Source organism: Podarcis tiliguerta (genome assembly GCF_965153285.1).
Source record: "Podarcis tiliguerta genome assembly, chromosome: 17".
Classification (NCBI taxonomy): Eukaryota; Metazoa; Chordata; class Lepidosauria; order Squamata; family Lacertidae; genus Podarcis; species Podarcis tiliguerta.
Window position 1 is genome coordinate 5,403,111 of NC_139550.1, and position 23,683 is coordinate 5,426,793.

At 42.9% G+C, this 23,683-nt stretch overlaps 1 protein-coding gene and 1 long non-coding RNA gene across 4 annotated transcripts in view; one reads left to right on the forward strand and one right to left on the reverse strand.

Moving 5' to 3' along the window:
• Positions 1 to 8,966, reverse strand: part of LOC310667971 — a 38,485-nt gene extending 29,519 nt beyond the window's left edge. The window contains exon 1 of the long non-coding RNA XR_014506496.1: positions 8,826 to 8,966. This is a non-coding gene — a long non-coding RNA (uncharacterized lncRNA). The remainder of the gene's footprint in view (positions 1 to 8,825) is intronic.
• MELK (maternal embryonic leucine zipper kinase) overlaps positions 1,919 to 23,683 on the forward strand; it is a 32,484-nt gene continuing 10,719 nt past the window's right edge. The window contains exons 1-11 of one of the 3 annotated variants that reach the window (XM_083419868.1): positions 1,919 to 2,012; positions 9,633 to 9,727; positions 10,452 to 10,537; positions 10,873 to 10,989; positions 12,959 to 13,102; positions 13,918 to 13,986; positions 15,391 to 15,483; positions 16,592 to 16,690; positions 20,326 to 20,394; positions 21,455 to 21,553; positions 23,262 to 23,348. In XM_083419868.1, the coding sequence (XP_083275994.1) occupies positions 1,924 to 2,012; positions 9,633 to 9,727; positions 10,452 to 10,537; positions 10,873 to 10,989; positions 12,959 to 13,102; positions 13,918 to 13,986; positions 15,391 to 15,483; positions 16,592 to 16,690; positions 20,326 to 20,394; positions 21,455 to 21,553; positions 23,262 to 23,348 (1,047 nt within the window). In that variant the 5' untranslated portion in view covers positions 1,919 to 1,923. Of the gene's footprint in view, positions 2,013 to 6,282; positions 6,434 to 9,019; positions 9,306 to 9,632; positions 9,728 to 10,451; positions 10,538 to 10,872; positions 10,990 to 12,958; positions 13,103 to 13,917; positions 13,987 to 15,390; positions 15,484 to 16,591; positions 16,691 to 20,325; positions 20,395 to 21,454; positions 21,554 to 23,261; positions 23,349 to 23,683 lie in introns of those variants that run through there. The other 2 variants (XM_083419867.1, XM_083419869.1) reach the window with 2 other exon arrangements.

Here is a 23,683-nt window from a genome sequence, read left to right on the forward strand (position 1 = left end):
GTGTTAGCTGCCCTGAGCCCAGCCCTGGCCAGGGAGGGCAGGGTATAAATGAAATTATTATTATTATTATTATTATTATTATTATTATTATTATTATTATTACCAGCTGAGATATCCCTTGGAGGAAGCAACAGCTGGCGTCTTGGAGGAGGTTATCCTATGGAAACAGCTCAACCACACAGAAAGCCTTCCTTTGTGCAATACGGGCGACAGCCATAGTTCCCGAATGGAAGGGTCTTGGTGAGGAGAGCATACTAGTAAAGGGAGAGGTCTATGGTATGCATGCTCTACGAGATGAAAGGCTTCAACCTAGTATTTCGAAACGGGTCCAAAAGCTTGTCCCAGCCTATGCATTTGGTTTGGAACAGGCTGAAGAGGTTCTCATCTGCACCCACCAACAAGTGGGTAGTTATGGTTAACGCTTACCCAAATGCAGTGTGGGTCATGGTATCCTGCATTAAACAAAAGCACACCTGCCTGTTGCATTGACTTTATCGTGAATCATGGCTAATGAAAGCTGTATAAAAGGTGAAAGCGAACCACCGAACGTTTTCCCTTCAGGAGTGAGAATAAATATGCCCGTTGCAATCTGCACTGATAGTGCAATCAGACGTCTCTCGCCACCACCACTCCCACCAGACACATCTTCCTGCCCCCTGCTTTCTAAAGAAAGACCTTGATGATGATAATTGGCTAGGTTCTTATGCATCTTCAAAATAAAATGCATTTTGTTGCTGACGAGGGTTGCTAAATAGCAAGACCCCGCAGAGATCAGTATCCATTATGTTAGATTCGAACCTCTCTTCTAAAACATTGGCAACCAATGATCATTCTGATCCCTTTCATCTGGATGTCTACAGATAATGTGCCCGTGAAGATTTCAGAATGGAAAAGTGATGAGAGAAAAACTCAGCCTCTCAGGATTAATCATCTAACATGCTAATTGAGGATAGAAAACTCGGTGGCTCTACCATTAGACAGAGTGAGGCAGCCACTTCAGGCGGTGGGTGGGAGAGCAAGGTGGAGTGGTGGTAAGATGTTGGAGGACCAATCTGTGTGCTCCACACAGTCTGCACTTAGTTACAATGGAGGGTCCTGTCCAATGATCAGTGTGGAAGTTAAGGCCAGCTACCAATCAAGTTCAGTTCTGTACGTCATGGAAGGGTGCCATTTTGTCCTTTGTCTCAAACGGCAAAATGTCTTGGGCCAGCCCTGAGACAACAAGTATCCACCTGAAAGTGGCTGAGTGCCATGTTCAGTCAGCTTACGAATCAACAGCCCCTTGGCCCCAGCAAGGGTTAATAGGATGCTTTCTACATAATGATTTAAATGTTGGAAAGACAGGACATCCTATGCAGAACTGGTTCATACGTGGCGGGACAGTTGACAGGTGCAAAATTATTGGGGATAAATTAAATTGGTTACTTCTCAATTCCGCATTGATATTGTTCAATGCAATTGAATAGTCCCAATATTTTGAAATCCCATTTGTCAGCTAATTAATCCCTGCAGAATGCTTTGGGACTTGCTATTGGGGAAACCCAACTTTGCCAATGATCTGAGTGTAGCTATTGAAATCTCTGAAATCGGCTGAAATGGACATGCTGATGCCATCTATAGAAGATATGGATCTGACTTTATTAATTAATGAACCTTTCATTATTTACTGGAAGGTCCATTGCGACCCTACAAGGCTGGAGAGAAATTTGTTCCTATGTTGCATCTGCTTGGTTTCTTATTTTTAACAATGAAAAGGAAAGTTGCTTCTCGGAATTGCAACGCTGTTGAGTGTTGACATGGTCGTCATGACAATGCATCTTCAAATTGAACCAACTCTTTGTGAGGGAGGCTGCAACATTCTAATGTTGCTCTTTTACTGTCTGGGATTAGACTGTTGGCAGAAGCATCTTTGGGTTACTCCTGATGGTGGATCCTGCTGGTGCCAACTTTTGCCCTTGTTTGGCTGTGACTGAATCAACACTACTGTCACAGCAGCTAAGAAAGAGTTCAGAGTAAGTGCTGATCACCAAGCCACACACAGGGTGTTTGTTTTAAGTGGGAAGGAATAGACCAGTGGAGTTTAATGTTTGTTGGTTTAGGCTTCTAGGCTCTTAGTTCATCCTGGCCCCTTTGGTATGGCCCAGGTGAGGAGCGCTAACTTCCCCTGGTCCCTCTCTTGCCATGACCTTAAATGGATTTCTGCTCTTCCATCTCCTTTGCAGTATGTTGAAAAGGGACGTCCATTCTTCCGCATTTTGGCATTGATGGAAAATTCTATATTTTATTCATTTTCATCGGTAGAAATAATTTTATGGTGCCTTTTAAGGCATAGCCTTCCCAAAGTGGCTCACACAAGATGAGCATAAACTATAAAAAATAACAACATTAAGAACAGTCCCTATGGATAGCCTTAGCCTCCACATATATTTATTCCCCTTTTAAACCATCCAACTTGACAAACACCACTCCATCTTGTGACAGTGAATTCTACAGTTTAACCCATTTAACAGCTTAATTCTACAGCTTACTCAGGGCCAGCCCAAGACACTGTGGCACCTGAGGTGAACCCCAAAATGGCTCCCATCCCCCCTGACCGACAAGGAAGAGTAAGTGAAGATCTACATCAGTAATATGGGGGAAATAAAGATCTACATCTGAATTGGTTACCCCTGTGGATTCTGCCACCTGAGGAGGTCGCCTCACCTTGCCTCACAAGTGAGCTGGCCCTGTGTACACTATGGGATGAAGCATTTCCTGATTTTCCCAGCCTTCAGGTTCAGCAGATGATCCTAGGTCCTAGTACAGTATTGAGAAAGAAACTTCTCCTTATCCACTTCCTTCATACCAAGCACAATCCAATTCTTTCATATCTATCATGTCACAATGTATTTCCCTTTTTCCTAAACTAAAAAGCCCGAAACATTGTAATGTTTCCTTACAGGGGAGTTTCTCCAGCCCCTTAATCATTTTCTTTATTTATTTTTCCAAAATTTTTATTGGTTTTTACAATATTAACGACAAACAAAAACACAAAACGAACAAACATAACAAACATAAATCATAACCTTATTGAAAATAACAGTTATTAACTTTGTAAAGCGACTTCCTCGTTTCTCCTTGGTTGAATTTCATTGCATATCCTTATAACGGTTTTCCAAATCCCAATTTTTATACACTTTAAATTGAACATTAACATCTTTAAATCTTCTTATAGTATTAAACATATTATTTTATCAGTTAACATACATACAATCCTAAGCCCATTAAATATCTGGAAGCTATTTCTGGTTAGTTTAGCTTAACAAATTTAGCTAAATAATCATTAAATTTCTTCCATTCTTCTTCCCCTTAATCATTTTAACTGCCCCTTTTCAAGCTGGACACAGCACTCCAAGTGCAGTCACATTTCTATAAAAGCATCATGATATTGGAAGTTTTCTGTTCCATCTGTTTCCAAATGACCCCCAATATGAAATCCACCTCCCTTCCCCACAGCTACTCCAGTAGTTTGAACTGAATGTAGTCAGTGCCTACACCATAAAATCATTTCCCAACAAGTATTTCGGGTGACTTATTAAGTGAGTATTGATGTAAAGAGAGTGATTTGAGAAGTGCAAATACCGTGCTAACGAAAAAGGACCAGAGACAGGCAATCACAGTTAAAACAAATCCTTCCAATCATACATTTTAAAATTTATATTCTCTACAGAGAGCAAGTGATTGGGCCAAGAAGACAGCTCCCTCTCACTAACCAGAAATAAGGGAGCAGCACCCCAGGCTATAATTAAAACTTCAAATTAGAGAATGATAATTCATTAATGGTATTGTAAAAGAGAACACGAATACAACAATGGTCTTAAAGTATGCTGGGCTCACCTGCTGTAAAAGAAATGGGGTCAGGCAATAAAGTGCATTAGTATACTCCTTTAACTATATACCATTAAAGAGCTGAGCCTGATTTAGATCACAGAAAGGTTCTTTATCTTGTAATGTATTTTACTGCGAAGCAATGGTTGCGTTCCACTAAGTATGATTTAATACAGCCCTCAAAAAAAATCAATATAAAGCCTTTGTTCATACACATCTCGGGCTGTTACCTCTTATGCGTGTCAGGTAATCAAGCATAGAATCGCAGGCAGGAGGGCTTTAGGTAAGCATCCACGCTTACTTTATTTGAAATATTTATATACCACCCTTCAGTGGTACTGGTTCCAGGAGAGCTCACACAATTAGAGTATCAAAACAATAAAAGAGAGTTTGGACAGGCATGAAGTCCAATGGTCAGAAAGACCATGTACGAGAATTCTAGGAGATTCAAATATTGCCCAGTAACTGAACAGACCTAACTGTAATTGAATATCCCTGGAAAGAATTAGCAAATTAATTGAGCGATGAGGGGAAGGATAGAACAGACCAGCCAAAGTTGTACCACGCCACTGCTTGGATTATGCCTTTTATCACATCTTTTAAAGGGGGAAAGTATCCCTTTAGGTTGCGATGAAGAAGAAAAAGCAAAGCCAGTTGCAATCTGCATTGTTTGATGCCTCTGCGAACAATTAATTATCACAGCCAAGTACATAAAACTACAGATTTGTATGAATTTTTTAATCGGTGACTTTATTTATTTATTTATTTATTTATTTTGGTAAAGCTCTCTGATTGTGCTACATCACTCCAGAAGTGTTCAGTTTCTGAAGAAGTCCAGTAATAATACGTAATTTATACATGGTACAAGACAGAGAACAACTCTTGCAACCATTGATGTGATTGACATGTATTACACCAAGTTGTAAAATACATGATGGGGTGGAAACGACCCTTGTATCAGTGGCTTGGACATTGCAGTGCTGGAAAAGATTACATTTCCCTGCAGCTTAGATGTTGGACTGGAGAAGAAAGTTTTGATTCCATGGAACGACAGAGGGCTAAGTGGGTTTTTTTTGTTTGTCTTGTCTTCTATCTATGAAAGTTCACAGCACAGTAAAATATGCTATTAAGATGCTTGAGAACTGATAGATTTGCTGCCAAAGGTATTTGGAATGTGCACAACGAAACTGTTTATAAAGGCAGTTAAAAATATAGTGCTGCAAATTTGTTAATCATGGTTGTGCAGATGGAGCACAATACTGAAGGCTTGCAGACCTGTACAAACATCTGGGGAAGTTTGGTTGAGAAAATGAACAGTAGTCTACTGCCACCAGCTGGTCTGTATGTAAAAAATGCTGGTAAAATACTCCCTTCGAGGAATAAAATAAGCACAGCAACGTTCAGAGAAACGTGATCCACACCACTAAAATTTATTTTTCCATTAGGCTAGGATGTATAAAATACTACCTTGCTTTCTCCATGTTTTTTTGTGGAAGACCACAAGCACATTTCCCTCGTGAGATTTTTGGATGATCCATGGAAGCTAAATCCAACTACTTGTGCTTTTAAATAGTTAATCGAAATTATGCAAATCCCAGTTTTCTCCCTTTGGAAAAAAATGCTCATTTTCAGAGCTGCTCAGCTGCTGTTTGTCCATTTTACACACACACACACACACACACACAATTTATGGAAAGCATTCAGTTTTACCAGAGCAATGAGCAGGGGCGAGTAAGAGCAACAGCCAAAGGCATTAGAGAAACTGACAACGAGTTTGACAAATGCAACATATTACAGGGCAAGGGGGCGATTAGGGACATTTGCAGTGCTGAAAACTAGTTTTCGTCACCACACTTCTTTAGAGGGAGGGGTCAGACCAAAAAATAAAATGCAACACTAGATTTGATCATAAGTTGCAGTTATTTTAGTGCTTAAAAACATCCTAAGGACAAGTCTTCATAAATATTCAGCCACTTGACAAACTAATCAAAGCAGCTGTGGGCGTCTCTGCTGCTCCTACACTTAGGAAGAAATCCCGGGAAATTTACCCAGGCTTGTTTAGTCAGCAATCAGTTAGAAATACGATCCACGTAGGATTAAGCGCTTTAAACATATTTTACTTTATTTCTCCCACTGAAATAAGAAGCAACCTTGCACGGCCATTAACTTTGGCCAGGAGGCGTTTTCTCCCCGTTACTAAATTCGGTTCGCTAAGGAAAGCTTCTGTTTTACAAGAAACACAAGTGACGCCCAAAACTACATCAGTAAATAAACTAAAAACCGACTCTCTAAAAAAACCTCTCCCCCCCCAGGAACACCCATCATGGCGGACCAACGGCCGACATTCCCGCCCCATCTTTTTGCGTTCTCCTGACCTTCCTCCCATGGGCCCTTTCGGCCAGGCCCGCCTTTTCCGGCCAGAACGCCGCGTTTGTTTGGATGGAGGGCGGAAGTGCTGGCGCCGTCCGGGAATTTTAAATCCTTGGCTGCCTCCGGGACGCCGTTGCTCTCGGCTCGGATGCCATAGGCGGCTGAGGGGATTTGTGGCTGCTGTGATTTTAACCTGGTAAGTAATGCGAGCTAAGTCGCTGTGGAACTCGAGGGGCCTTTTCCCTCGGGCGAGCGTTGGGCGGGCTTCGATAAAGGGCGAGCCGACAGACAGACCTTCGTTTAGTGAGGGAAATTAAAATTAAAAAATTAATTAATTAATTAATTTAAAAAAGCAAATAATAATAATAATAATAATAAAAGAGTGAGGGGAAAATATCGTATTTTATTGACGCGCGTTTTAACCCAATACGCTCAGCGAGTCACTGCCTCTGGCTGTTTACCAGAAGGACCCCTGCATTGCAGGTGGTGGTTGTTGTTGTTATTACCAGCGATTCCCCCCCTAAAAGAATGTTTAGGGGTGGTCTCATTTTGACTCAAGAAAATCACAATTTTATAGTTCGAATCGGGGGAAATAAATACAGTAAAAGGACAAAGATTCACAAAATGTTTAGGGGTATGCGTACCCCCAGAAAAAAAACACTGCTTACTACTGTGTGTATATATATATGTGTGTGTGTGTGTGTGTGTATACACACACACACACACACGCACACTTATATACATACCCCACCTTTTCCCCTGACAGGAACTCACTTTTTTATTACATTTATATACAGTGGTACCTTGGGTTAAGAACTTACCATAATTCGTTCTGGAGGTCTGTTCTTAACCTGAAGTACCACTTTAGCTAATGGGGTCTCCTGCTGCCGCCGCTATGTTCTTAACCCGAAGTATATATTTCTGGGTTGGTGGAGTCAGTAACCGGAAGCATCCGTAACCTGGGGTACCACTGTACCACCTTTATCTTTCAAAGATCTCAAAGTGGTGTACATGGTTCTCCCCATTTCGTCCTCAACAACAACCCCGTGAGGTAGGTCCTTTCTAAGAGATGGTGACTGGCCCAAGGCTTCAAGGCAGACTACAGAAGAAACAAGAACAACTAATGAGGCATATGGCAGGACAGTGCCTACAGTTTACAGCAGTTTGGTGTGTTGTTCACCCTCCCTCCCATGAGTTTTGTTATTATTCATTTCATTTCTATAACGCATTATATTTTAGGGGGGGGGGAATCTCAGAAGAGTTTACAACACATTAAAACATTAAATGAAACAATCCAGAATAGAACAGATTCCAGGCTTCAAGGGAAATATTTCAGATCCTTCTCTAAGTGGCGTTTTGCTTTCTCCATATTTATTTACCTTCTTAATTTATATAGCTGCCCCATAGCAGAAGTGCTCTAGGAAGCCAGTGTCCTGTAGTGGTTAGAGCATTGGACTAGGACCTGGGAGATCAGGGTTCAAATCCCCACTCAATCATGGAGCTCGCATCACAAGAACATGTGATGTCATTGTTAAAACAGCTGCTTATCTGCTACTGAGCTGGGTTCATGGTTTTTGTATTTATTTATGAAGCCCTGAACAACTTGAGTCCAGAATACCTTGGGGATCGCCTGAACCCTTACACTCCTGCTTGGTCACTGATATCATCTGCAGGAGTATCTTTGATTGTTCCCCAAGTTGGTGAGGTTCCATTGCTGCTAAGGAGCCAATGTAAAATATGGGCTATAAAATATTGGCAACTTCAGTTAAATGATGCTTTTTATGCTCTCTGTGCAAGCTTGTAGAGAACTGCAAAGTATGAGTCCCAAAGAAGCAGAAAGCAATTGAACATGAATTCTTGTATCTGTACAGTGGTACCTCGGGATGCAAACGGGATCCGTTCCGGAGCCCCGTTCGCATCCAGAACAGAACGTAAGATGCATCTGCGCATGCACGGGTCGTGTTTTGCTGCTTCCGTGCATACGCATGATGTCATTTTGACCATCTGCACATGCGTGAGTGGCGAAACTCAGAAGTAACGCGCTCCTTTACTTCCGGGTCACCGCGGAGTGCAACCCGAAAATACTTATCCTGAAGCGTATTTATCCCGAGGTATGACTGTATTGGGGATTTAATTGTGAGATCTGGGGTTCAAGAATCTGGGCAGGGACAGGGAGTGTGATCACACCCTTTTGCACGTTGATCTGTATGTATATGTGCAGGTTTGATGTATGTGAATGTAGGGTAGAGATCATTTGGGTGGGGGAGACTAGACATAAATGCCAAGGACATCGATAGCACATGTGATCCTGCTTCTCCCCAGTCCTATGATGCCTTCATTTGGCTTATGCATATCACTTATAGGGGGTGAAACAGGTTAGGCCAAATATGTGCCATATGTATCCCCCTTTGATGAGAGGTAGGAGATAGGAAGGTACATTTATCCTCTGTATCACTCTTTCAGCATTTAGAGGTTGGCAGCACCGTTGGAAGAAATGGATCAGGCAATACAGGTGACCTTCCTTGGAAGGCAGACAATAACTGTTGCAGCCTAATGTAAACAATGAGAAACTAGCATGCCATTCTTACTTAGCTTTTCTGAGTAAAATCAATTCAAAGATGAAGATATCTGGCCCATAGTATGGGATATTCTGGAGAAAAAGGAAGACAGCAAAAGCTTTCTTTTGAAGCATCAGGCTGTGGTGTCCTGGGGGAGGGAGGCTTGGTGATGGTAACCAAGGGTATATTGTGATGTCACTGGGAAATGAGCAGGACTATGCCTTATGACAGGGGTGGTCTAACAAGGAGTAGGGCTCTCCAGATGTGTTGGACTACAACTCCCATCAACCCCAGCCAGCATAGTCAATGGCTGGGGATGGTGGGAGTTATAGTTCGTCCACAGCTGGAGGGCACTACATTAATTACCCCACCTAATGAGCTAGTTTTGCCCATTTCAAGCAGGCAGTATTGCCTGCTGCGCTGATTTTGATTTGACAGATCAAAAAGAGATTTGACAGGGAGGTCTGGTCCAGCCAAGAAGACCCAGAGGCCTTGTTTCCATCCCCACCGGTAATCATCTGGTTTTCCCTTCTTCTTCCCTGCCCCCACCCTGCCACTTCTTTTTTTAGTGATGAGTTTTCACAAAGATTGACTAATGTATTTATTAGGTATATCTTGCATGTTTTTTAAAAAATCCATAATGTGTTTGTAATATATTCAAGTATTTAAAAGTGCTTGTAGAATTTGCCCTAAAGTCAGTTTAGATGAAAGATATAGTTCTTATTTCTTTCTTTATTTTTAATTAAAAATATAAATAAGTAAATGTTTATATTGTACTTCTAGTGTTTTGCTGCTATGACCTTTTTGGCATCAATGGTCGCTTTTCTGTTCTCTCAGGTGCCTAAAGGAGAAAGTCTTGCCTCTCAGCATGGCTATGGATGACTATGAGGAGCTACTCAAGTATTATGAACTACACGAAACTGTTGGTACAGGTATGCTCCTTGATGATTTCAAATAAAAGCTGCGAGATGGTTAGACAGTGTTCTCGAAGCTACAAACATGAATCTGACCAAACTGCGGGTGGCAGTGGAAGACAGGAGTGCCTGGCGTGCTCTGGTCCATGGGGTCACGAAGAGTCGGACACGACTGAACGACTAAACAACAACAACAAAAAATAAAGAGCTATGAAAATCTAGCTTGCTTTATAGATTTGTTTGGTCAAAAAGCAGGGGAGTCCCCCAAAGTAGCTCACAGCATGAATAAAATGGAAAACAATTTAGATGATTGTTAAAGGGAGGTAGTATTTAATATTGCTATTCCTTTCCGATTACTGCAAAATTTAAGCATGCTTTTGCAGAAGTCAGTCCCACTAGTTTGATGTGGTGAGCAGCGCAATAAATGCGTTTGGGACTGTACTCTCGGTTAAGAGCTGTAAGAGGAGCTTCCAGCCTCAATGTGGACAGTGTGAAGCAGCAGAGGGGATGGAGGGACTGTTAAAGCCTACAAGATATAAATATATGTTAACTCAGAAACATCTAGTGCTAAGGCTGGATGTTACAGTTGAAGATAAGGGATTAAGCCAAAGGTTTCACAGAGGGTTCTGAGGCAGAAGTACAAAGAACATAGATGGTACCATGTAGGGATATAGATCTTTAACAAGGAGTTGATCACTAATGTTAAATCTGTAGCCTTGCCTTTTTTCTTTCCTTACTGTAGGTGGTTTTGCAAAGGTTAAACTGGCTCGTCACCTACTTACTGGAGAACAGGTTGCAATAAAAATAATGGACAAACTGTCTCTGGGGGTGAGTGACTTTCTTGCTGGGAAAGGATGGGTTTCCTTTGTACAAATAAGGTTCTAATCGTACAACTTGTTAATGTGAAACTGTACATTTGTGGCCGTAAGGGAATTCAGATTTCAAGCTCTGCATCAAAGCTTCTGGCAGTATGTTGAGCTCTGTTAGCACTACCTGGACAGTGCGTTTCCATAACTGAGACCTTAAAGTGGCATTTAATTGTTGCTTTTAAAATACAATCTCATAAGCATGATCTAACAGGATGGGACGGGGAAAATGTAGAGGAGGTTTCTCTATTGTGGCATGCCATTATCTGGAAATCCCACAAACCTTTCGTCTCTTAGGATGATTTGCCTCGCGTCAAAACAGAAATTGAAGCCATGAAGAGCTTAAGCCACCAGAACATTTGTCGGTTATACCAGGTGATTGAGACACCAAAGAAGATATTCATGATTCTAGAGGTAAGATTTGAAACCTAATTCTGCTTTTTAAAATATTTGCTGCTTAAGGCTGAAATGTTTCAGGAGCCTGAAATAGTCCCTGTCAGTAACTATTGGCATCTTGGTCCTTCACAGTGGGAGCCGTTTGGTATGTTGTCATTTGGGGCAGAATTTTTACCTCTTACTCCTTGAAATCTTAATGTTGTCTGATTAAGGCTTTGAGGGTCTCCTGTCCCAAGCTGTTGGACTAAGGAGTGGTGGCAGCTATACAACCTAACAGGGTTAGTTTGCAACTGCGCTCCCCTGGTTTTGGGCTGCAGGCTGCTGTCCGCAAGCCTTGGGAGCCTGGAGGGAACTCCTGCCCGGCTCCCAAAGCTTGCAGATAGCTTCCTGAAGCCTGGAGAGCGAGAGGGGTCCGTGCGCACCGACCCCTCTCGCTCTCCAGGCTTCAGCAAAAGCCTGCATTCGCCCCATAGGACACACACACATTTCCCCTTCATTTTTGGAGGGGAAAAAGTGTGTCCTATAGGGTGAAAAATACGGTATATATTTTGTGGTTTTATATTTTGATTTTGTTCTGTGAACCGCCCTGAGACCTCCGGGTATAGGGCGGTATATAAATTCAACAAATAATATGAAAACTTCAGTCATGGAGTTCTATAATTAGTCACAATAGAATATTTCCTCTCTAAACCTGCATTCTGCAAAGTGGATCTAATAATAATTCATGCTGCTTTATTTATATTGTCACATCTCATGTGTAATATCAAGATGGTGTAGAACAATAGATATAAACACAAGAAAACATGAAATGCCATAAAGGAAATACAAAGTGATATTGCACTAAAAGTGCCCAAACTTGTGCTCTACCAAATACAGAAACGTGGATTTGTTAGCCTGCTTGACTGCACAAAATAGCATTTTAAAAATACAAACAAAAGTTCTTTTCCTGTGTGGAGAAAAGGCAGGCAGTTGACATTAGGAAGGAGTTACAGGGGAAAGAGGAGCAGGAAGGCTAAAACGAAGTACAGAAGACACATTCCTCACTGGGTCTCAGCTGTGGGGTAGGGTGGGTTGCAACTAGGATCCCCCCAGGCTGTATCCTGCAGCTTTAAGAGCCTCTAGAAGACCTTCCCAAATGCTAATTAAGGATTCTGTGCCCTTTTTGTAAGAAGCATACTTCTTCATTGTATATATTCTTCATATAAATGCTTTGGTATCATGCACACTCACACTGGTCTCTTGCCCTTCAATAATCTGCTTCCTGTGGTATATTCGGGAAGTGTGTACCACACCTATGCATGCCACTGATAGGATTCTCCCAGAAATGTGTTCCTTACCTGTGGAGCCCTTGCTGACTTCTATTCCAGAAGCTGCTACTCTGTGGTGGGTTGCACTGTGCTAGGACTGGAGTGTGAGGATATTTCCATTCCTTCTTAAAAAGGGAACAGGCTGTTGTGTGTCACATGCCTGCGTACTTGCTGCTCACTGGGAGTTTCCGTTTTGTATATAACTTTTGTTCTGGCTGTTTTCCTCGACATGGATGCAAGCAGTCATGTTTTTCCTTTGTTCTGACCAACGTTGAATAAAGCTGTAAATATGCTCTCCTGGGTGAATCTTCCTTTGTGGAAACTCTGCGAAAAGGGCGTGCATGAGTCTTGGAATGCGTCTGAGACTCGTGTCGCTAATTGACTGATGCTGTTCCAACGGGAGACTGGAGATCGTCCGGAGACGACACTGGGTGCCCGATGGCCTTTGTCTCCCTGGCAGTATCCCAACATGGAGAACACAGGAACTGCCTGGAAATAAAGACATTGGCCTTCTGCATATTAAACTCCCAAGGGATAGAAACTTGCCCTTTTCTTAAATGATTTGGTATCTTTGACAGCTTCCCGGTTTCTAGATCCTGACAGTTTTTATCAGCCTGTTTTGTTGGCTTCAAGTTTAGCCAGTGCCTCTTAAACACTGTTGCCTTCTGCTTTCACTACAGTACTGCCCTGGCGGTGAGCTGTTTGATTACATCATTGCTAAGGATCGCTTAGCAGAAGAGGAAGCGCGCATCTTTTTCCGCCAGATTGTAGCTGCCATTGCATACGTACACAGTCAGGGGTATGCTCACAGGGATCTTAAGCCGGTAAGTGTGGAAGGTTGAAGCAGAGTTTCTTTAGGAATAAACTAGCTGTATGCCAGACTCCAAATAGTTTGCTGGGTTGGCTGCTCCTTCTGTTTTGCATGAAAGAAGCCCACAGCTAAAAAACCCAGTATCTGACATTCGGCCTCACTGCCATTATATCCACTGCTCTTTCCTTCTAGTCCCACATTTGTGGTTGACATGTCACAGTGCTGTTGTGACGCTTGAAGCCACAGCTAGCAGAACTTCCATGCTGCAGTCTAGGCTCTGCACCTAGCGAGATGATGCTCCCTTGCCCATAATCTATGGTCCTCCAAGCTTTGCCTGCCCAACTGCTTCTGGCAAACGGTGCACTGTCTTCTTTGTTTCACTTCCTTCAACCACCATCCCTTAACTAAAACTTAGGAACTAGGCTTCTCCCTTTCCACAGAACATACAGCCCTTCCCTTCCTTTGATTAGCTTTTATTTGCCTTGGTTTCCTCAAGACCTGCATCAGCTGCCAGCTTTCTCATCCCTTATAGAAGCTGCATTGTGAACAGCTTAGTTCCCAGAGCATCTGAGCATTCTGTGCCTCTAATCCCACTCAGCATAATTAGTGTCGTAGAGATTTTAGTGCAAGCTCCATAAAGATTCCTTTTGATTTTCTTCCAGTTCTTTCTCTAGCTCGGTCTAACTAAGAGACCACCTGGTTTTGTTTTCTATGTATGTTTTTAGGGTTGGGAATTTGACTGGCGTTTGTTTTCTCCTTGTCAACAATTTACAGCACAAGGTTGCTGTGTAAATTTACTTGCTTCTAACGTGCAATCTCTCTTGTCAGGAAAACTTGCTGATTGATGCCGAGCATAACCTGAAGCTGATCGACTTTGGTCTCTGTGCAAAACCATTGGTGAGTTTGTGCAAAGCAATGAACTCTGCCATTTTGCCAATGGCACTAGAAAACACGGGATACTATTGCTGTCATCAAGGTGAGATGATTGCTGTTTCATCTCCAAACCAAACCATGTCGGAGGTTTCCTGTCTTTCCTTCCTGCTCCAGAGATGCATTCTGATTAAAGCTGGATTTAAATAGCTCTGCTCAGCCATGGGCATTCTGAAGCCCAGCCATTCACTTGGTTCTTACTGAAAGGTGTGATGTGATTCGGTTTGCGTTCAGATGACATGCTCCCCCATGATATATCCTGGTTTATCTTCTTTCCTACATTGTGGCTCTTCCCAGTACAATACTGAAGCAATTCAAAACATGTAAATATCATAGAATTTTGGGCTGCTGGCTTCAGCAGATTGTTGAATTTCTGTTGATAAAGGATTGGAAACACAGGATCCTGAACACAAGCTTGTTATTAGACAGCTCTTTCCTTTCTTTATCTGGCCCTATGTGTGCTAAATTGAATTTAAGTGGGTTTGAGTACTTTGGCAGGTTAAAACGGAACAGGGTTAGAAGGTGGTTAGGGTGTCCTAGAGTTGCAGTTGGCAAGCAAACTTAACTTCAGATATATAATGACTTAGAGCAGGCATCCCCAACCTGTGGACCTCCAGGCGTTTTGGCCTACAACTCCCATGATCCCTAGCTAACAGGACCAGTGGTCAGGGATGATGGGAATTGTAGTCCAAAACATCTGGAGGGCCGAAGGTTGGGGATGCCTGACATAGTGGCTGAAAGGTGAAAGAGAAGAATGCAATAGTTTAACCCAGTGGTTTTCAACCAGTGTGCTGTGGCACCCTGGGGTGCCTTGGAGGATAGTCAGGGGTGCTGTCCTGGCCTCTGTCCCTCTTTCCTTCCCTTCCTCCTCTGATGCCCTCTCATGTCTTTGCCTCCCAAAGGTCTGCACAGCTACACAGCAGCAGACGTGGCTACAAGCTCCCCAGGCGAATGGAGCCTCTGGGGCTGGCCGGGGGGGGGGGTTCCCAGGCCCCTGTGGGGGAGTGTGAGGAGGCACCTCTCTTTGGGGTAGGGGGGGCAGCTCATAGACAAGGGGCGGCAGCTGATCCCAAGGAGAAGAGAGGAGGCTGAACAGCACAAGGGAAGGTGTTCGAAAAAAGGTGAGAGGCTGCCAGCTCTGCAGGCAAGGGGTGACATATCAGGGGTGCCACAGAAAGAATGTAGTTGGTCAAGGGAGACTCAGAAAGGTTGGTTTAACCCCATTGGGAACCGGGGAAGCAATCCGACTTTGCTTTTAACATCTTAGATATTTCGGGCTGACAGTGCCCACTGTCGATTGCATGCATATCTAGGTGAAATGCAAAATGTATCCTGTTGCAGATGTAGCTGACTATGTTGTTCTTGCCGTAGGGTGGTCTGGATTACCATCTAAGCACTTGCTGTGGAAGTCCAGCCTATGCAGCACCAGAGCTGATTCAGGGCAAAGCTTACATTGGCTCAGAGGTATTGTAGTAGATTCTTTAACATTTCTCGATATTGACTCTTGCATACACATTTTCTTTACAGAATGGCCGCTGCGTAAAATGTAACAAAGTCTGTTAACTTTCTGAAGCAGGAGCCATTTTAAAGGGGCATACGTGACAACTGTGTATGTGGGTAATACTGTTTTCAGCGTCTTCTGCAAAGATGCGGTCGTAGTCTCTGGTCATCCCTTCAGTGCTGTTGCATCTTTTATTCCTCTTCTGCAATATCTTCCTCTGTTACCTTATAGAGTAGGCAATGGGGGCACCCTCCAAATGGAACAGGAAAGCCTTCCTCTCCTGCCAATCTTGAACCTTTTGTCTTAACACTCTACGAGCTGTATGCTCCGCCTCTCCTCTAATGGCATACATCGCTGATAGGCTAAATCTAATTTTTTGCAGTATAAGAGGAGTGGCAGTGTCCACACTGTTGTCTGGCCTTTGTCGTCAGTGACTCAGTGGTGGGTTCTGAGAAATTTATGGGTGCTAGGGCCCAAGGGGCAGAGGCTTCTTCTTGACCTCACCCTGTTTTAAATTGTGTGGTAGTCAATCCCCTACTTTGCTCCAAACTAATCTCCTCCCCATCTTGCAGCTAGGATGAGCATTATCCCTGCAATTACACTGTCCTTTTGGGGGACATTGAAAGCTGGAGACGAAGGCTGGGGCTTGTTGCTGAAATGCTTTGAAGGCACAGGACCACAGAATGCAAACCTTTGTCTCTTCCTCACCCACCCACAAAGGAAACCTCTTGGAGCTGCAAGGGAGCTGGGGTTTGTTACTGTAGGGTAGGGCTTTCTTGCAAGGTGTGCCACACAACTGCAGGGGTGACCACGGCTCCAGCTTCATGGTTGGGCAAGAGACTGGGGCTTGTTGTGTTCACCAGAGTGCAGCAGTGCAGCCTTTGTGGTCATCAACACTGGGGACCCCAAGGGCTGGGCAGTTAACATCAAAAGTTGATAGCCAGTACCTACCATAACTGTTCAGAGGTGACCATGACTTTGTTTATTATTTTGTATTAGGGCTGTGTGGGATGTTAGTGCACAAAGTGACCAACCTTTATATTTTTCTAACTTACCTGCTTGTCACCCCAGGCTGACATTTGGAGCATGGGAGTGCTTTTGTTTGCTCTGCTCTGTGGATTTCTACCATTCGACGACGATAATGTTATGGTGCTCTACAAGAAAATAGTGGTATGTATTCTGGCATATGTACTATTTCCAGGATTTGGGTCTTCATGCTCATGGGAGGATGCTTGAGCAGCAACCGTGGGAGAGACCTGTTTCCAACAGAGTTTGGGGGATTTACAGCAAGAAGCCCTTTCATAGCTCTTAAAACTTGTTCTCTTGATCTTGCTGATTCTCATGGAAGCCTAAGGATGCTCTTTTGTGATATCCCAGTGGCTTTTTTTTTAAAGGCCCACCTTGGGATAATCTTGGCATTTGAATTCTGCTATGTTCTTTCTTCAATTCCCCCACCCCACCCAAACATTCTTGTAGTCTGTTAGATGCTATCGACTATCTTACCAGAAAGGCACCCAAGCTCTTGTGTTGTGTTTCGGTCAGCCTTTTAGGAAATCTCCTAAAAGTGCTCATTCATGGCAAGAGGCCAGGGCAGCAGCTTTGGCATGCAGAAGCACTCATTCAGTTGTAAGCACCCACATTATTTAATTTGCCCAGGACAATTTCTTCTCTTACCTTAGTCAGGTGTGTAATTATTTTTATGCTGCATGCATTAGTCTTGGAGGTGTGGTGATTTTTCTCCCCATGTTGTGAAGTACAGAAGGTACAGGCCTTCTGTAGCATCCTCCCCCCACGCCCTGCCCCATTGCTTGCTAGGAGGTGGGGGGAGCATATTGGTGAGAAAGCACACTGTATTATCTGGCTCTAGATAGGGTAGTGCATTAAATCCCAGTTGTGATAAATGTTCAGGTCAGCACCTAAGAAAACCTGTGCAACTATAACTTGACACAGTGCTGATCAATTGGGCCTAATCATCCTTGGCTGCAAATCCAGCAGTGTGCCTGCAAAATGGCCCTAAGGTTTGGTCAATAGCCTGTGCTTAACTTGATCACAACTCTGCTTAGTGCTGCCACTAGGCAAGGGGTTACCTCTTACTCTGCTCAACACCTTCAGCCTCAATGGCTACATGTTCTGCATTCAGAAGGTCCTAGGTGTTGTCCCAGAATCTCTGGTAGCAGATGAGAGGCGTCTACTTTGAGACCCTGGAGAGTTGTTGCCAGTTAAAATAGGCAACACTGGACTTGGTGGTCTACAGGTTTGATTCTGTAGAAGGCAGTCCTAGTGTTTGTGCTGTGCTGGACTTGAGGGCTTCCTGATTTGGCCTTATAATGAAAGTAGGCCATTCTAAGGCCTGGGTTAGGTAGCCAGCTGCCTCTTGTAACTTGACCTGCAGCTAATATGTGAGCTAATACTAGATCAAGTTAGATTATGCAATGTACTGCTGGCTCATACTATAGTTGTGTAATATATTAAAATAAAAATAAAAATTCCAGTAGCACCTTAGAGACCAACTAAGTTTGTTCTTGGTATAAGCTTTCGTGTGCATGCACACTTCTTCAGATTCATATCTGAAGAAGTGTGCATGCACACAAAAGCTTATACCAAGAATAAACTTAGTTGGTCTCTAAGGTGCTACTGGAGAATTTTTATATATATTTTGACTGCATCAGACCAACATGGCTACCTACCTGAATATAGTTGTGTAGGCACTTCTAGATTTCTTCTGAAACAAACTCCTATGTAACTAGCTTTTAGTCAACATCTTCTAGTTGCATGAGATTAAACATTTCACAGATTTCCCATCCATGTGTTTTTGCTTTGAATCTTACTAGGTTTGTCTCTTCTAAACTGAAGGGTCCTAATTTAGCTTTTCCTCTACTGTAGAAGGCATTCTATGTCCTGACCTCATTTCTACTCTGCTCTAGCTTTGGAGGAAAGACAACTCTCCTGCTCTGCTCAGTGTCAGTGATATGGCTACATATTAGCTTTTTAAAAAGGTGTACCCTGTCCTTTCCATCCCTTAAGTTTGTTAGTGATTATTGTGTCTGCCCTTGGAATGTGGATGTTTTCCCAAGAGAAGATTCTCTGATCTTCAGTAATGAAGACCCAGACCTTTCAGATGAATAAACCCTTGGAGGCATCACTTTAAAACAATGTACAATTACATGGTAATATAATATATTTAAGGACAAAATGTAAAGATGCAGGCTTTGATAGAATTGAAAAGAGCTTTGGGGAAGCAATTGATTGCATATCTCAGAATCGGGGTTCACAATCCAGGAGAAGGTATGGAGGAAGGAAGTTAGCATCTGGGGAGCCTGACTTGCCTTATGACTTTGTGGTGGGCATTGAATATAAACTGGGTGTAGGGAGGGAACTAACTTTAATAATAATCACACTTCACCCTAAGGTCCCAGGGCGGGGTGTAACAATTTTAAAGGCAACAATAAAAACAGTTTTAAATTGGGGAAAAATACAGTCACAAAAAGTAGGATCCTGAAAATATACACATCAGCTGTCAAAGGCCAGGGTAAATAGGTGTGTCTTCAGCATTAGCTGAAAAATCTATATGGAAACCCAGCCAGTGATCTAACCGCTGCATTTTGGACCAATTGAAGTTTCCGAGTCTTCTTCACATGAGTAATCAAATGAGCTCTGCATTGTTGTTCAGAAGCTCTGAAGAGGCAGGAAGACACAACCCTCCTGTTCCTCCCACTAAAGGCATCTTTACTGTTTTCCCAAAAGCAAGGAAGGGAAACTTGAGGCTCACATGATTCTGTTGAACTCCAACTCCCATCAGCACCAACTAGGATGGCCAGTAGCCAGGAATAATGAGAGTTGTAGTCCAGCAACTTCTGGAGGGCCACCATCCCTGCCGGGAAACAGGGTCTTAAAATCCTCACAGAGCTTGTTTCCAGTAAGCTTAAGATACCAGAGGCTATTGTAAAAAGTTTCTTAAAAATTGATGGTTAGACTAAGAATGTATTATGCACACCAAATGACTAGGTGGGAGAAGGAAGGGGAAAGGCCCCCTAATGCCTGTAAACACGGAGTGATTAAGATCTTTTTAAGGTGTCCGGGTCTGTGACTCAAAACTACAAGCTACCTTGTGGATCTTGAGCCTTTGGATTGTCCTTCTGTCGCTTACCTGGTCATCAAGCAAAATCTATTTCCTTTATAAACCTAAGTTCTCAGGAACAGCTTTCAATAGTTTCCCATCTGCTCTTCGGTAGATGGATGAGTGCTGCCCACAGATTAAAATCACTTCTAGTTTTTCACTTCCAGCCCTCTTAAATTATCAGAAGCTAGAGAAGTAAAGCAGCTGATCAAAAACTATAGCTGTAGCCTACATTTATATTTGGGCACTAAATGTGCAGAATATAATGTCCTTGACTCATCCAGTGCAGCGAGGTGACGTCTGCAATGATTGAGTGCTATGATGCAGACTGTGGAAAGCTTCAATCATATGGAGAATTGGGTATTACACTGGCTATTAACACTGAATTTCATTCATGCTCTTTGAGTTCACTCTTCTAAAGATGAGAGGTTTCATACTTAATTTTTTTCTCTGCTTTTGGAGTAAAATCTTGCACTGCATAGATACCCATGTTGGTCCATTTAATGTTCCTACCAACTTGCCCAGTGGAGGTCAGGCTATGTTGCTGTTACTTTTCAGGGTCAACCCTGAAACCTAACAAGCACCCTATATTTTGCTTGGGGGGTGGGTGGTAGAAAACTGATTGGTTCAAGTGATGGCTGTTCCACTAATTCAACTAGAACTAATGCTAAAACTACTTTCTCTACAGAGGGGGAAATATGAGACACCAAAATGGCTCTCACCTGCCAGTGAACTACTGCTGCACCAGATGCTGCAGGTAATAAGAGCATAAGTGCAATGGACCAATAGTTCAGTATTCTGTTCTTACAGTGACCAACCCAGATGTCTATGGAAAGTCCACAAGCAGGATTTGAGTGCAACAGCACTCTTCCAACCCCTGATTCCCAGTGACAGGTATTCAGAGGCTTCCTGAGTCTGGCCGTGGTGGGAGAACATAGCCATTGTCAGTGACCCATAGCCTTATCCTTCATAGATTTGATTCATCCAAGTTGGTGGCCGTCTCCACATCTGGTGGAAGCAAATTCTCTTTCTGCCCCACTTCTAGTAAATGTCTTCTTTTCTCTGGAATGGTCTTCTAATAGGAGCAGTGATTTAAGGAACGTTGGTGTTTTAAGTCCACAGAGCCCTGAAAGAGGTCCACGTTTTCCACAGTGGCCAGTTAGGTGCTTCCGAGAAGCCCACCATTAGGGCATTGAAGCTGGCCTTGAAGCATGCTGTCTCTGGAGGTTGCTAATAGCTGTCAACAGCCCTATCCACCATGAATATGTCTCATCACTTCTTATAGCGTTGCACCTTTATTATATAGAGAGGAGGGAAATACATGAAGGCTTCAGCTTGAGTCGCTTTAGTAAAAAGCAACTACTGTTCTTCCTTTTACTCCACCTTGTCTTTAAAAAAGGGGAGAAATCCCAAACTGCTTAACAAAAGTGGGAAATTAAGATGGATGTGACCAGACTCTCTCCTGCCAGTTGCAGGGATGCAAGTTGCTGATCCTTGTGCCTCACACAGACATCACAATGGTACTAACAGCATTTTACAGTTTTACAGTTTCTTAACACAGTAAAGCAAATGAATGGAACATTACATCCCTGAAATCAGGGCTGATGGAATGGTTTGTTCCTGTTACCCAGAACAGGAACATCATGATAGTTTTCAGGACAAACCTTCAGACATGTCTTGGAAAAACTATGTTTAGCCTTTTGCTTAACTGCACAGCTCCATCCTTATAGCAGAGGACTGCTAAAATATATGGTACAGTTATTTATTCTGATTAAAGTAACTGTTTCTTGAAATGCACCTCTACTCTTACCCACTAGGTGGACCCAAAGAAACGGATTATGGTTAAGCATCTCTTAAGTCACCCGTGGCTCATGCATGGCTACTCATTTGCTGTCCAGTGGCAAAGTAAATACCCTGTGAGTAAACAAATTCATCTGAACAAGAGCAATATAACAAAGCTGAACCTAGGCTAATGTGGCATGGTAACAAGGTGAAGTTTCTCTCCTAAATGGAACACTAAACTGAATCTTCTAGGTCTTTCACAGAGTGTTGTGTGTTTAAAAGAGTTCAGATTTCTTACAGTGAAAGAAATGAGTGTTCTTGCATGATGCAGCCAGCTGCTAAGCATTGTGTGTACTGTCTGTACCAGTGGTTAATACAAGTCTCCTGTGGTTTTCTAGGCTGAGCTCAAGAGCAAGCTGCACCTTTAGTCTGTACTTGCCTACCATTATGAAGTTTTAAAGAGCATATGCAACACGTTTAACAATGAGCCATATATGTGTATCTGTGTCAAAACAACCTGTTTTGACTGGAATCCAACAGCAGTGATGAGAGAGATATGACATATTATTATTTTATACATATTATATAACTAAATTGCCGTTGCCTTTTTTCCTCATTAAGTCAGCGTTGAACACATGAGCATATAGCTCAGTGGTGGGGACCTTCTGGCCCATAGGTCTAGCTAGATCCACCAGTCTGCTCCCCACAAACCACACCGACCTTCTGCTTCTGATGCCATGCCAGATGTCGGGTGCAGGAAATTTCAAGCCACAACTAATAATGAAGAAGTGCGCTTGCAATTCTTCCTTTGTATTCCTGACTCTAAGCCAGGAGTGGAATGGATCTTCCTTTGCAGATGTGACTTGAGCCAACGAAAGCCTGGCAAAGTGACCTGCAATAGGGGAGAGCTGTTCATTGAATTCAGACATAGATACATACATAGGAAGCAGCTGATTGACTTTGTCCATCTAGCCTGGCATGGTTTGTTCTGACCAGCAGAGGCTCTCCACAGTGTTGAGTAGAGACCTTTCTGTGCAGTCAAATAAGCAGCAGGGTCCATTTGAAATCTAGTGGATGCTGTGCTTGCATATAGGCGATGAGCCCGACGAAATTATTCACACCGGCCACTGCCCATTGAGTGTCACTGTTTCCCTATACTAGAACATTCTACCTTTATTTATGCTTGGCTACTTAAACATATTTTGTTTCAATTCTTCTCTCTCGGACTGCAAAGTAACAGTATGCTGTAGCACCAGGCACAATAGGAGATCATTCAGAATTGGTTTCAATCTAGAAAAAACTGCTAGTAAGAACAAGCTGAGCCATAGTAGCTCTCGGCATCTAAACGTCTGACACTATATCTATTCTGCTGAGTGAACTATGAAAAAAACGCAAAACAGGGCTGCAAAAACTAATAGGAAATTGAACTCTTGACTTCAGAAATGCTGGCCCAGTTCCAAATATTTATATTTTCTCACCATTTTAAGTGGAGGGTCCTCTCGCCAGCTCCAGCTCTAAAGTGTGCAGATGTTAATAGATACCAACATAATGCTATGCATTATTATGTAGTCCTGTAAATGATTCCCCATGGGTATTTTGCAATCAAGGATTACAGACCACTTGGGTATTTTTTTTCCAAACAAAATTGTGTAAATAAGTACGGGGGCAGGTATACTTAGAAGCAAAATGTTCTGGAGATGAGACAGTTAAGAGTAGACATAGTGATCCAATGGAAAAGTGTGTGATGGAAAAGAGCCAGCAGTGTGCAGGTCTTTAAAAAATGAGGGTGGATGTATCGGCAGCTTTAACACCAATATTTAAACAGATCTTTTTCCCTCCCAGCTTGGGCGTCTTGATGAAGACTGCATAACAGAACTTTCGGTGTATCACAAATGTAGCAGAGAAAGTATGGCAGAGATGATTTCAGAGGTAATGTTTGACTTTAATAATAATTCCTGAGAGATTTAGTTGTTCACACATCTAATATTCAACGCTGTAGAGTGTGTCTCAAAACTAACATCTCTATTTTAGAACTACGTAGTTTAAGCCCTCTAATACATCTGTGACTGTAGCTGCATCAAACTCTAAATTTAGAACTGTTACTGAATAGATTGGTCCACTGCTACCAGTCATCCACTGCAGTGAAGGGCTGGGAGAGGGTTAGGGTTTTTCAAGACTTTACTCTTGGTCATGGGTAGGCAACCTAAGGCCCGGGGGCCAGATCCGGCCCCATTGACTTCTAAATCCGGCCCGTGGACAGTCAG